Below are 13,690 nucleotides of genomic sequence, written 5' to 3' on the forward strand. Positions count from 1 at the left end.
TTCTATTTCTTCCTGGTTCAGTCTTGGAAGGTTATACCTTTCTAAGAATTTGTCCATTTCTTTCAGGTTGCGATTTTATTGGCATAGAGTTGCTTGTAGTAGTCTCTTAGGATGCTTTGTATTTCTGTGGTGTCTGTTGTAACTTCTCCTTTTTCATTTCTAATTTTATTGATTTGAGTCCTCTCCCTCTTTTTCTTGATGAGTCTGGCTAATGGTTTATCAATTTTATTTATCTTCTCAAAGAACCAGCTTTTAGTTTTATTGATCTTTGCTATTGTTTTCTTTGTTTCTATTTCATTTATTTCCGCTCTGATCTTTATGATTTCTTTCCTTCTGCTAACTTTGGGTTTTGTTTGTTCTTCTTTCTCTAGTTCCTTTAGGTGTAAGGTTAGATTATTTATTTGAGATTCTTCTTGTTTCTTGAGGTAGGCTTGTATAGCTATAAACTTCCCTCTTAGAACTGCTTTTGCTGCAACCCATAGGTTTTGGATTATTGTGTTTTCATTGTCATTTGTCTTTAGGTATTTTTTGATTTCCTCTTTGATTTCTTCAGTGATCTCTTGGTTATTTAGTAACGTAGTGTTTAGCCTCCATGCATTTGTGTTTTTTATGTTTCTTCCCCTGTAATTCATTTCTAATCTCATAACGTTGTGGTCAGAAAAGATGCTTGATATGATTTCTATTTTCTTAAATTTACTGAGGCTTGATTTGTGACCCAAGATGTAATCTATCCTGGAGAATGTTCCATGCGCACTTGAGAAGAAAGTGTAATCTGCTGTTTTTGGATGGAATGTCCTATAAATATCAATTAAATCTATCTGGTCTCTTGTGTCATTTAAAGCTTCTGTTTCCTTATTTATTTTCATTTTGGATGATCTGTCCACTGGTGTAAGTGAGGTGTTAAAGTCCCCCACTATTACTGTGTTACTGTCGATTTCCTCTTTTATAGCTGTTAGCAGTTGCCTTATGTATTGAGGTGCTCCTATGTTGGGTGCATATATATTTATAATTGTTATATCTTCTTCTTGGATTGATCCCTTGATCATTATGTAGTGTCCCTCCTTGTCTCTTGTAACATTCTTTATTTTAAGGTCTATTTTATCTGATATGAGTATAGCTACTCCAGCTTTCTTTTGATTTCCATTTGCATGGAATATCTTTTTCCATCCCCTCACTTTCAGTGTGTATGTATCCCTAGGTCTGAAGTGAGTCTCTTGTAGACAGCATATATATGGGTCTTGTTTTTGTATCCATTCAGCAAGCCTGTGTCTTTTGGTTGGAGCATTTAATCCATTCACGTTTAAGGTAATTATCGATATGTATGTTCCTATGACCATTTTCTGAATTGTTTGGGGTTTGTTTTTGTAGGTCCTTTTCTTCTCTTGTGTTTCCCACTTAGAGAAGTTCCTTTGGCATTTGTTGTAGAGCTGGTTTGGTGGTGCTGGTTTAGCTTTTGCTTGTCTGTAAAGCTTTTGATTTCTCCATTGAATCTGAATGAGATCCTTGCTGGGTAGAGTAATCTTGGCTGTAGGTTCTTCTCTTTCATCACTTTAAGTATATCATGCCACTCCCTTCTGGCTTGTAAAGTTTCTGCTGAGAAATCAGCTGTTAACCTTATGGGAGTTCCCTTGTATGTTATTTGTTGTTTTTCCCTTGCTGCTTTCAATAATTTTTCTTTGTCTTTAATTTTTGTCAATTTGATTACTATGTGTCTCGGCATGTTTCTCCTTGGGTTTATACTGTATGGGACTCGCCGCGCTTCCTGGACTTCGTATTTCCTTTCCCATGTTAGGGGAGTTTTTGACTATAATCTCTTCAAATATTTTCTCGGGTCCTTTCCCTCTCTCTTCTCCTTCTGGGACCCCTGTAATGCAAATGTTGTTGCATTTAATGTTGTCTCAGAGGTCTCTTAGGCTGTCTTCATTTCTTTTCATTCTTTTTTCTTTATTCTGTTCTGCAGCAGTGAATCCCACCCTTCTGTCTTCCAGGTCACTTATCCGTTCTTCTGCCTCAGTTATTCTGCTATTGATTCCTTCTAGTGTAGTTTTCATTTCAGTTATTGTATTGCTCATCTCTGTTTGTTTGTTCTTTAATTCTTCTAGGTCTTTGTTAAACATTTCTTGCATCTCCTCTATCTTTGCCTCCATTCTTTTTCCAAGGTGCTGGATCATCTTCACTATCATTCTGAATTCTTTTTCTAGAAGGTTGCCTATCTCCACTTCATTTAGTTGTTTTTCTGGGGTCTTATCTTGTTCCTTCATCTGGTACATAGCCCTCTGCCTTTTCATCTTGTCTATCTTTCTGTGTCGGTCAATTCTTATTCTTCATCTGACTGATGTCTCAGACACATTTGATTCCACTGATTACTCCCTCCTTGAAATACTTCCTTTAAGGGATATTAAGTGGTCTTGGTTCTTCTATCACTCTTTCCTGGCCTCCTTGGCTGATTCCTTATCTTCCAACCTCTGAATATTGCTGTCAGTCCTTGGCAGTTTTCCCTCTCTACATTTACACCCCCAGGTGTGATTTCATTCCCTGTCTCATAATTTTAAAAACCATCCATATACTGATGAGTCTCAAATTTACTATCTTTAAACCAAACCTTTCCCCTGAACTTTAAACTCTATATTCAACTGCCTACTTGAGGTCTCTGCTTAGAGGTCTATTCAGTATCCCAAACTTAACATGTCTTTAAAAAATGAACTCTTGATCTTCCTCACAAGTCAGCAAACTTCTGCATTTTTGCCAATCTCAGTAAATGGTAACTCTTTTCTTCCAGTTGCTCAGGCCAAAACCTTACAGACATCTTTGATTCCTCCCCTTCCTCCTTTGTGCACCCCCCAAACCCCCATCCCACGAGTGATCTGTTGGCAAGTCCCACAGGCTAATCTAGTTGCAATTCTTCAAAAATATATCTTTTTGAATTGAAATCCTTCAGAAGGTGTCCAGGATTCAACTACCTCTCATCATCTACACCATTCCCGCCTTGGTCACCATCACTCGTTGCCCGGATTTTTGCAGTCTCCTCCCAACTCTACTCTGCAGTCCCTCTGCTCTCACCACTGCCATCCCACAGTCCATTCTCAACACGGCAGCCAGAAAAATCCTCAAGAAAACTTAAGTCGTGTCATCCTTCTGCTTAAACCTCCCAATGGTTTTCCATTTCACTGACAGTAAAAACCAAAGTCCTTACTATCATTTAAAGGCCCTACACATATTCAGTCTCCTGTTAATTTTTTGCCCTCACCTCCAACTACTTTCTTCCTGGATCACCCTGCTCTAGCCACGAGACTCCCTAGCTGTTCCTTGAACAAGCCTGGCAGGCTGTGGTCTGTAGCCTGCCTAACCTAACCCTACAGCATTTTCCCATGTAATGAAATGATTCCAGAGAACATAACTTTTATTGATTGACTAGTACTGTTCTATATACCGCATCCCTTATCTTTAGAGTTTTAAAGCAATCTGACTCTCACACAGCATACCTAGTCAAAATAAAACAGTGCTCCAGAAAGTTCTTGTTATTCTTTGAGAGCACATTCCTCGGCATCATGAGAAACAGTCAAGAGGTTCAAAACAGAGTGGCTGAGGTTGAGTTACTGGAAAGTACTTTTAAGCCCCAGGCAGGCAAGAAAACAACCAACAATAGGGCAAGAAATAACAAGGCCACTGTACACTTATCTAACTCAGTATGGCCTTTCTTACTTTGCAACCTGCAATTTTTTATTAACATCATTTGTGGGCTGGTTAAATTTTGATTCATGTAAGATTAAGTGGTAAACAAAAGTAGTTCAGTTGTTATCTGATGGAGCCAGCGCTTTAGAGAGGTACCAATGATTTGAAAAGATGACAGATATAAGAAAAGAACTCAGCCGATCTGGGAATTTAATACTTTGCACCTTCTCTTCCTCACACCCTACGAGAGACATATTCCTAGGCAAGAACACTTACTTGATAAATCTCAAGAAAAGCGGGGAAAGCTCCCTGGACCGTGGCTCTACCCTTTCTGGGAATTTTGCCAGAGCTCGCCAGAGCAAAAACCGAAAATTGGTATGGTCCAGTCTTTCCTGAAGGTCGGTTTTCAATGCGAACTGCTCATGATAAAGAGTTCCAACGTTTCCTTCCTGAGTCTGCTCCCAACTTGCATCTCCAGTGGACCTCTCCTCATCTCTTGTGTCATTTTGCAGTTCTTTCTCTGAAAGAAAAAAGGTCATCATAACCACTAGAGAAACGTTAACATCTACCCTATGTGTTTCTGCCAGTAACGGCATTGCTTTCTCTAGTAATACAAGCAAACGATAACAGTATCCAAAGGTTATCAAAGATAATACATTTCTCATTTCTGTTTCCCAATTTCATGTGTAATTAAGCAATAGAAATTAAATAGTTAAAACAACCATTTCCCCCCACAGCCCCCTCTTTCATATCCCTTTACATACCAGCATGTGTAGCTGCTTTTTCTAGATGTTCATAGTAGACTTTCCAAAATTGCTTATTTTCCATTTCGTGTGCATGAGAACTAAGAGTAAAGATCATAAAACAAAACATGTGGTATGGACCTTATTTTGAGATATCTCATACAAAAAAAAGTGAAAGGGTATAACTAAAATACTAATTAAGTTATCCCTGAATGTGGGGTCATAAACAACTTTTGTACTTTATTTTTCAAAATGCCTGTTCTGCTAAGGTCTAATATTTAGGGTTTTGAGAGACCACACATAATATATTTCCAATCTGACAAAAAGCCAGAGTAGCCCCTCTGAAGACAAATGCCTGCAGAAGGACAGATTTCTATAAATGAGGCACAACATATGTATTTTTTATGTGATTATGAAGGTCCTTTTTAGAGCTAAAGGGTTTTGGATACTAGACAGCAAGGGTTTTAAATTTTTAAATTAAATTTTTAATTTTTAAGTTAAAGTTTGGCTCAATGACTCAATATATATAAATAAAATTACACAATTATTATACAGTACTTATTACTGTAAAAAAAATTCAATAGTACAGGTGTATAATATAAATTAAAAAGAGAAAGTTCTCCAAAGTTATTTCAAAGTACAGAGAAACATATATAAAACACTTGAATTGTCAAAAACTTGGCATCAGATAGAATAATTAATGTTTACTTTTTCTTCACCTTGTCCCACAAAGGCTTTAAGGTAGCTATAAATACCATACACACCCATTCACTTAAATCACACCCCAGAGTATAATACTGGCTCCATCATCATTCTGCAGTAGTGAAAGCACAACAGCTTCATCCATTTCACCCAGGCTTACCTTATGAGTTCAATAACAGGATCCCAGAGAGCACTGAAGTTAACATATAACATGCCTAACAGATAACGAAGTGGCATCTGCAAGCATAGGAAATTAGTTTAGATCAGCACCAAAATGCAACGGTCCTGACTCGGACAACCTGAGGTTTGGAAAGAAGCTTCTGCTTTAAGAAAAAACTTGCAGGTGCTAATCCAAAATTCAGGTACAGTAATTTTCCTCCTCTCCCCAAAATGTCACTCGCTATTTAATAGAGAAGAATCACTTAAGCAAACATAGTATTCAAACTCACTCCAGATGTTCACGAATAAAGGATATATTTGAATAAACAGATTTGACTCATGATTAAATTCACTCCTAACAAATACTGCCATCACCTGACACGACAAAACTTGAACGGTAATCAGTAAAGCACAGGTGCCAAAGAACCCAGCAAAGCACTATGTGAATGGCAGCTGAGGCTTTATAAGCAGATGTGTGAGTTCTCAAAACTAGGCATTAAAAGAGTTCAGTTCAGGGGGTCTGAAGTTTTCACAGTCGCCTTTTGGAATGACAGTCACTGTTACTAGCATCCCCGTGCGCTCAGGAAACATCATGTAAAGTGGTAGTTCTATTATTACTTGGGGGTGGGGTGCTTGTGTCTACTTTAGCAGCAGAGCCCCTTTCCAAATGAAACATAACACAGGACGCTAATATACAGAAGAGGTTAAGAACAGAACTGCTCTGCTTGAGAGGGGAATGCCTCCACTGGGCCTTCTTCCCAAAGGGATAGTGATGTATCCTCAAGGGTCATGGACGGAAAATCCCTGATACAAAAGGTAGAGGGCTGACGTCCTGCAGCAGTGAACAAATCTGGAGAAGAGTATCAGGCTGTCAACTTGACCTTGTTCCTCCTGCTGCCACCTACTACCTACCCTCACATACTACACACATACTCAGGAGAAGGGAGGATAGTAAATTATTTCTACTGTTGAAAAGGCTGCAGAGCCATTTAACTCAAAGCATTGAACAGAACTGGGTACTTACTTAGTTTTAAATTCTTTTTTTATAATTCTTGCTTTTAAAAATTCTTTCTCTCTCTCTCTTTTTTCTTTTTTGGTGACTATGTAGTATGCTTCTTTTTTTTCAAATGCCAGCTAAACAGATCTTAAAGTATAAACTGAGTTAAAAAAAAAACCCAAAAAACACTGTTTTTACCTCCTGTAACGGCCCATCAGGGACTGCAGTCTGTACCACATCATGTCTTAGTTTTCTCAAATGAAGAAGCTTCTCTCTGTAATCATTCACAGTTGCTGGCACAAGTTCTGCCTGGCGTAATATAGCAAAGACAGACTGACGCTCTGAGAGCCCATCATCCTGAACAACCAGAGGAAACCAGGAGGCAGGTCAGTATTTTGATTTTCCAAAAAGAACATTAAATGTGAAGTCTAAAAAAGAAAAACTGGCATATATTAATGTTTTAAATTAAATAAGTAACACATTTTTTGAGTAAATGATTCATTCTTCCTCACATCATTTACTTTTTGGTAGATAATTTAGGTTTAGTGTCTAGCATAGACATGACAAGTAAAAAACAGGAAAGTAATTCTCAAAATCACTCAAGTTGATTGGCAATATTTGTTGAAATAAAGAAAATGTATATATACTTTCACTGTACAATTCTACTTCTAAGTAGAAGTAATTTCTACTTCTGGAAGTAGTCATTTGCATTATTGAAATGTTTCCCTGAACAAAGATATCTGTGTAAGGATGTTCACGGCAGTATTATTAGAAATGCTGAAAAACTACCAACAACCCACCTAAGCATCCATCAAGAGGGAACTGGTTAAATACAATATTTTAAACTGTGGGGCACTATTCAAACTTCAAAAGAAATGAGGTAGGGCTAGAGGTACGGATATGGAAAAACTTGCATGACACCATTTGTTTAAATTATGTGTATATATACAAAAAGTCTGAAAGAATAGTCACCAACTAACTGTGGATTTTCAGTGGTGGCCTTGATGAGGGGATGGGAATAAGAATTGCAAAAAATTGTTTTCAAACTTTGTGATAGATATTTACACGGTATTTGAATTTTCTGCAAAATTATCATTTTGGAAAAAAATATGTCAAGTTACATTTTTTAAAAGTTACCCAAAATGAACAGTTAAAATACCTCCATTAATTCCGGAAGCCGAACCTCAAAGTGGCTTAGGATCCTTATTGTCAAAAGCCGAATCTAGAGAAATTAAAAGGCATGTTTCAAACTCCAACATTTAAACATAAGAAACTGACTAAGAGTCAGTGAGACCTAAGTTTCATGGAATCATGAAAGATATACCACTTGTCAGGGTAATACATGTTTATTCTATTCCTTATTTCATATTCAACACCAACCAACACCTTATTCAAATAGTACTTGGAACAATTAATGACCAGACTAGACTGAGAAAATAAGGTTGCTCATAAAACCGTGTTGCTTCTTTGAACTATGACACTATAAGCATCTCTGTAAATAAGCGCAAAGAATCTGATTAAGCTTACAATTCCACTGAAATTAATGATTTTTATTTCCAAATAACATGTTCAGGTATTTCTGTACACCTGAATGAGCAGCAAAATCACCTACAGAGCTTTGAAAAATCATGCAGATACGTCACTTCCACCCTATGCCTGCAGAATCAGAATTTGGGGGTGTGGGGACCCAGAATTTATATTTTTAGTAAGCGCCCCAATTAATCCTGCTGCAATCAGTTTGTAGGTCAGTGTTTAGGAATCACTGCTTTAAATAGAAACCACCCCAAAGCAGCATTTTCTGATTAAGGAGCTCTGACAACCACTGGCAATACACGTATAGGAAACAAAAGATGAGAGGCAGAGAACACACCACAAAACCGTAGTACCTTGGATATGCCAGTTGAAATGTTTGCTCGTAACTTGGGAAATAATTCCATTAAAGCTTCCTCTGAAAGTGGCCCCCTGCAGCCACATAAGGATAATCTCTGATAATAGAGATCAGCCAACAGCAACACAGACGGCTCCAAAGGAAACGCTCTGCAACGAGATATTTATTAGACCCCAACTGTACCATACACCACAGAGAACTTAGGCTATACTAGAAACCACAGAAAATTATCACTGATGAAGGAAACGTAAGAGGGAACAGGTGAAAGTTTTACGTGGACATTTAGCATCACTTGAGACATGAAGAATCTGAGGTCCAGCAACAGTGAGCCACACACTCAAGGACAGACACACAGCCAGAGGCAGAGGCAGGATTATAATATGGTATTTTGACTGAAGTCAAATGCTGTCTTTTCAATCCACATACTCACAAGTGACAGTGACATAGGGGGGATATATAATATTCACTGAGTGTTTTCCATGTGCCGGGTAGTGAGCTATGAGGGAAGCAGTACGGAGCAGGGGGCCGGCACATCAGGTCCGGGGTAGGGCAGCCCAGGCTTGAAGCCAGCCCATCATCATCATCATCCATGTAACCCTGGACAAGCCACTTAACCACTACGTGCTGTCCTCCAGCAAATATTTACTGAGTATCTACCATGTGCCAGTGACTTTTCTAGATACTGGTTATAGCAGGAAACCAAGGAAAAAGTCCCTATCCTCCTGGAGCTTATATTCTAATAGGGGAAGGTCACCCACAAATAAACAATAAATAATAAGTATGACAGTGACGAGGACAATGGAGAAAAGTGAATCAGGAAAAGGAGGTTGGACTGAGAGACTGGTGCGGGGGGGGAGAGGGGGAGAGGGCGAGGGGGTGAAGAGGAGTGCTGTTTGACATGGGGGTGGTCACGGAAGGCAGAGACTGAAGGAAGTCAAGAAGTGAGCCAAAAGGCACCTGGAAGAAGAGCATTCCCGGCAGAGGGAGCAGCGATGCCAAGTCCCAGACAGGTGTGCTTGCCTATGTGAGGAGAATCGAGGAGACCAGTCCAGCTGGAATTGAGTGACCAAGGAGGAGTGGCTGGGGATGAGGTCAGAGGCCAGGGCCTAGATTACACAGAGCCCCGAGGAACATGATGAGGACTGCGGGTTTTACCCCGAGTAGGCTGGGTACCACGAGAGCAGGGTTTCTCAGCAGTGGCTCTGCTCACGCGGGCCAGGGGACTCTTTGTGGTGAGGCTGTCCAGTGCACAGCAGGGCGCTCCTTACCCACCACACTCCAGTAGCAGCCCCCAGCTGTGATGACCAAAAACGTCTCCAGAATGGCCCCTGGTTGAAAATCACTATTTCGGAGGGTTGTTGGCAAAAGAGTGACATGTTCTCTTTCACGGAAAAGAATCATCCTTGTTGTTGGGTACAAAACAAGACAGCAGCAGGGCAAGGATGGAGGCAAGGAAACTTGTTAGGAGGCTACTGCAGTCATCCAGATGAGACATGGAGGTCGAGACCAGGGTGGCAGCGGGTGCTGAGCAGCTGGGGTCCTGGATTTATTTAAGAACTCGAGTTCCCCCTTCTACAATGTTAACAGTACCTATACCTCAGGGAGTTGTTGTGAGGATTACAATAATAATGTAATAATAATGTATGGAAAGTACTCACAAGAGTGATCGGCACATAATAAAAATACAATAAATGCAATTTGTGTATTGTTATTACTGCACGCACAGTCTAATTCAACCTCCACGAGGGAAGTACTGCTACTCCCTTTTGAGAGAGAATAGAGCTGAGATTAACTAACTTACTCAAGGCTATCTAGCTAGTAAGTGATGAAGACAAGGTTCAAATCCAGGTTGCCTTGGCTGTGAAACCTCTGGCGTAACCAGTAGCTAGCGCAGCACCCAGCACAGAGGCCTCCATCTACAACTTTCACAAATGAAAACTTGCACTGCCACCCTCCAAGCCGATTCGCTCCTATTAGAGGTTTCTGGGCCTCCTAGGTTAAAAGCACCTGCCCGGGAGGCCAGCTGGCCTTCCACAGGGGACAGACAAATCCCACTCTGTTATGCGTGCTTTTCTGTTTCAAAACCTCCACAGATGCCTTAAATTGTTCCCACCAAAGAACACAGTGTGAGAAGTTTAAACAGAATGACTTAAAAAGAAAAAAGGGAACACATACAGAATACGGTAAGTAGGATGACAACAAAGAAAAACTCCTCCTTAAAAAAATTTAAAGCAATTCAATTAACAATAGAGAGACAGTAGCTTTGCCCAGATTGGGGAATGTACAGAGATTCTGGATTACTGCACTAAGTCTCCTAACTGGTCCCCATTATCCTCCTTCAGTCTCTTCTCGATATAGCAGCTTGAGTGATCCTACTTTGGCCTACGTCACTCTCCTGCCAAAAACACCTCCTGTGGCTTCCCCTTTCACTCACAGTAAAAGCCAAGGCCTTACAATGGCCAAAGTCAAACACTGCCTGCCACCACACCCCCCATATCCTCCTCTCCTACTACCCCTCTCCTCGCTCCACTCAGCTACAATAGTTCCTTGCTGCTCAAGCAAGGCACCCACACAGAGCCTCTGCACTCACATCTTCCCTGGGTTTGGGACAGAGTGCCCCAGGTCCCAGATATCCCATCCCCAGGGCTTACTCCCTTGCTGCTTCTGGGTTTCTGCTCAAATGTCTCCTTGGTGAGGCCTTCCCTAGTTAAACTCCTATTTGTCCCCAGCCTCCAGACTCTCCCTGTCCCGACTTTACTACTGTCTAACATGCCATATATTTTACTTGTTTATTTTGTTTAGTATATCTTCTTGCTAGTGTGTTAGCTCCATGAAGGCAGGGAATTGTGTGTTTCATTTACTGTGTCTCCCAGTGCCAAGAATAGGGCCTGGTACATGAGAAAAGCAATGAATATTTATTGAATGAAGTAAATGAGCAAATCTGTTGTTAAAAGCATGTAAATAAAACGGACTAGACTCCAGAAACAGAAGCAAACTACTTTACAAGATTTTTAAAACGCCTGACCTTTAGAAAGGGTGCTATGCCGAGCAATGAATGGCTCCCAGTAACGGCCCTGTGCTATGACCCAAATCAAAATAAACTTAAAAAAACCAAAAACTGGATTGTTTTGGTATGTAGTAAAAGGACCACAGGAAAGTTTTCTGAAGTGCTAAGTGTGTCAAGCTGAGAAACACTGTGAAAGAAGCAGAAATGTGTATGTTGGAGCCACGGTGCAATGCCATGTGACCAGCATTATACACCCACTTCACTCTGCAACACTAATTTACATACACAGTAAAATACCCTTTCACAAAGATGAATCTGTATTTAAAGACTGTATCCAAAAATGTTCTTATTTTAACTGGAGGATTTAAATCAATAATAAATTTCCTACGGGAATACAACTCAGGTAAAAAATAGATCCAAGATTTTGCCAACACAGAAGGCTTTATATTTCATTCATTATTAAGCTGAATGTAAGATATGTTTACTCACAATACTAAATTCTTCACACGTTCCACAGAAACCAGATGAAGAAGTTCAGAAGATTCTTCCAAACTTAGCAGAGTATTTACAGCTTGACAAAGAACAAATAAGTTTCCTTAAGGCAGAAAAACAGGAGAAACCATTATTTCTTTGACACAATAACTATAGACATCTCATTTTATCTACCACTTGGTATTTACACAGAGTTCTTAAAGTGAATCTGTGCCTTCTAAAGGATTATCTGTCAAATGTCAGAATATAACAGAAAGGAACTGAAAAGAGGTTCCAAGTCTTATATTTTAACTTTCTTAAGATAAAAATATATTCAGAAATAGAGAATAAAAATGTATGTTCCCTTCAACTGAGATGAGGAGAAAATTCAATGGTTCTACCAACTGGTATTATCAAAATTAGAACTTTTGAGAATAGACTTAGACTTTTCAAAAGCTAAGAAATTATCTTTGTGTAAAACTCATGTTGATTTTATGACTCCAATTTATAAGAAATCACATATCCAATGGCTACTACCTATAATTGACTCAATTTATATTAATTAGATAATCATTTAATCCTAGACCAGAGGTTGGCAAACTATGGCCCACAAGTCAGATCTTGCGGGTAGTCTGTTTTTATATGGCCGGCAAACTAAGAATGCTTTTCACATTTTTAAAGGGTTGTTTAAAACAACAAACAAACAAACAGAATATGCCACAAAGACTGAAGACTGAATGTGGCCCACAAAAGCTAAAATATTTACCGTATTGTCCTTTACACAAATATTTTGCCAACACCTGCTCTAGTTAGAAAAGGGCTATCCAACAGAACTTCCTTTCTGCAGTGGTAGAAAGGCTCTATACTTCTGCCAAATGTACTCACAATCCAATAAGGTAGCCACTAGCCACATGTGGCTACTGAGCACTGGAAATGGGGCAGGTCTACTTTATTCTCTAACATGTCTGCTTAGTATCTACCACAGAACCTAGCAATTAATATTTAAATGAATGACTACTATACACATGTGTTAGGAAAAAAAATACCATGCTAGAATAAAACAAAATACTATTATTTGTTTATTCTTGTAGCAAAATTTTTTTTATTAATCTTATTTTGATCAAAATACCTACTTTTAAATTGCTGTTCTCAGTTAGTTGGGGGAGATGGACAAGTATACAACAGGAAATGGTGTTTGGGGCAGGGCAGTCTAATTCTGCCTGGATGAGTCATGAAGACCTTTCTAGAGGTACTGTGTTTGAGCTGAGTTTTTTTTAAAATTTTATTTATTTATTTTTGGCTGCGTTGGGTCTTTGTTGCTGCGCGCAGGCTTTCTCTAGTTGCAGCGAGCGGGGGCTACTCTCTGTTGCGGTGCACGGGCTTCTCATCGCAGTGGCTTCTCTTGTTGCGGAGCACGGGCTCTAGGCATGCGGGCTTCAGTAGTTGTGGCACATGGGCTCTAGAGCACAGGCTCAGTAGTTGTGGCGCACGGGCTTAGTTGCTCCGCGGCATGTGGGATCTTCCTGGACCAGGGCTCGAACCCGTGTCCCCTGCATTGGCAGGCGGATTCTTAACCACTGCGCCACCAGGGAAGCCCTGAGCTGAGTTTTGAAAGCTAAGTACGAGTTCACCAAATGATGAAAGACCTAGAAAGGACTCCAGGCAGAAGGGACACATGTGCAATGGTAGCCAGAGGGACATACAAGAAAGTGTCTTGCTCTAGGTAAGCAAATGCCTGGAGCACAAGTGTATACCAGGGCTAGACTGGGCATGGAAGACAGGAACAAGACACAAGCTGGGACTCGAAGTTGAGTCTGATTTCTTTGACCATGGCAGCCTTCTACTACTTCACCTTTGGACTCAGCAAATGTTCAAGCTGTCCTGACTTTGTCACCACAATATGAGGTACAAGGGTAACGTCTCCAACTCAGCCTCTTTTTTCCCTATTTACATACAGGGGTTTCTGCCAGAACACAACGGCAGTACTATTCTCTGGTATCCATGTGTTTACAGTTACTCTGGGTGTGCCAGAAAAGACAGACAAGAGAACA

General features: G+C 40.0%; 1 protein-coding gene across 2 annotated transcripts in view; it reads right to left on the reverse strand.

Moving 5' to 3' along the window:
* The window catches only part of UTP20 (UTP20 small subunit processome component), a 94,201-nt gene that overhangs the window by 61,519 nt on the left and 18,992 nt on the right, over nucleotides 1-13,690 (reverse strand). For both annotated transcript variants that reach the window (XM_061206134.1, XM_061206135.1), the window contains 7 exons: nucleotides 11,658-11,763; nucleotides 8,160-8,310; nucleotides 7,433-7,495; nucleotides 6,472-6,630; nucleotides 5,278-5,354; nucleotides 4,437-4,516; nucleotides 3,949-4,192 (listed from right to left, as the gene is read on the reverse strand). In XM_061206134.1, coding sequence (XP_061062117.1) covers nucleotides 3,949-4,192; nucleotides 4,437-4,516; nucleotides 5,278-5,354; nucleotides 6,472-6,630; nucleotides 7,433-7,495; nucleotides 8,160-8,310; nucleotides 11,658-11,763 — 880 coding nt within the window. The remainder of the gene's footprint in view (nucleotides 1-3,948; nucleotides 4,193-4,436; nucleotides 4,517-5,277; nucleotides 5,355-6,471; nucleotides 6,631-7,432; nucleotides 7,496-8,159; nucleotides 8,311-11,657; nucleotides 11,764-13,690) is intronic.

The sequence above is a fragment of the Eubalaena glacialis genome, chromosome 11 (assembly GCF_028564815.1).
Source record: "Eubalaena glacialis isolate mEubGla1 chromosome 11, mEubGla1.1.hap2.+ XY, whole genome shotgun sequence".
NCBI classification, from domain to species: domain Eukaryota; kingdom Metazoa; phylum Chordata; class Mammalia; order Artiodactyla; family Balaenidae; genus Eubalaena; species Eubalaena glacialis.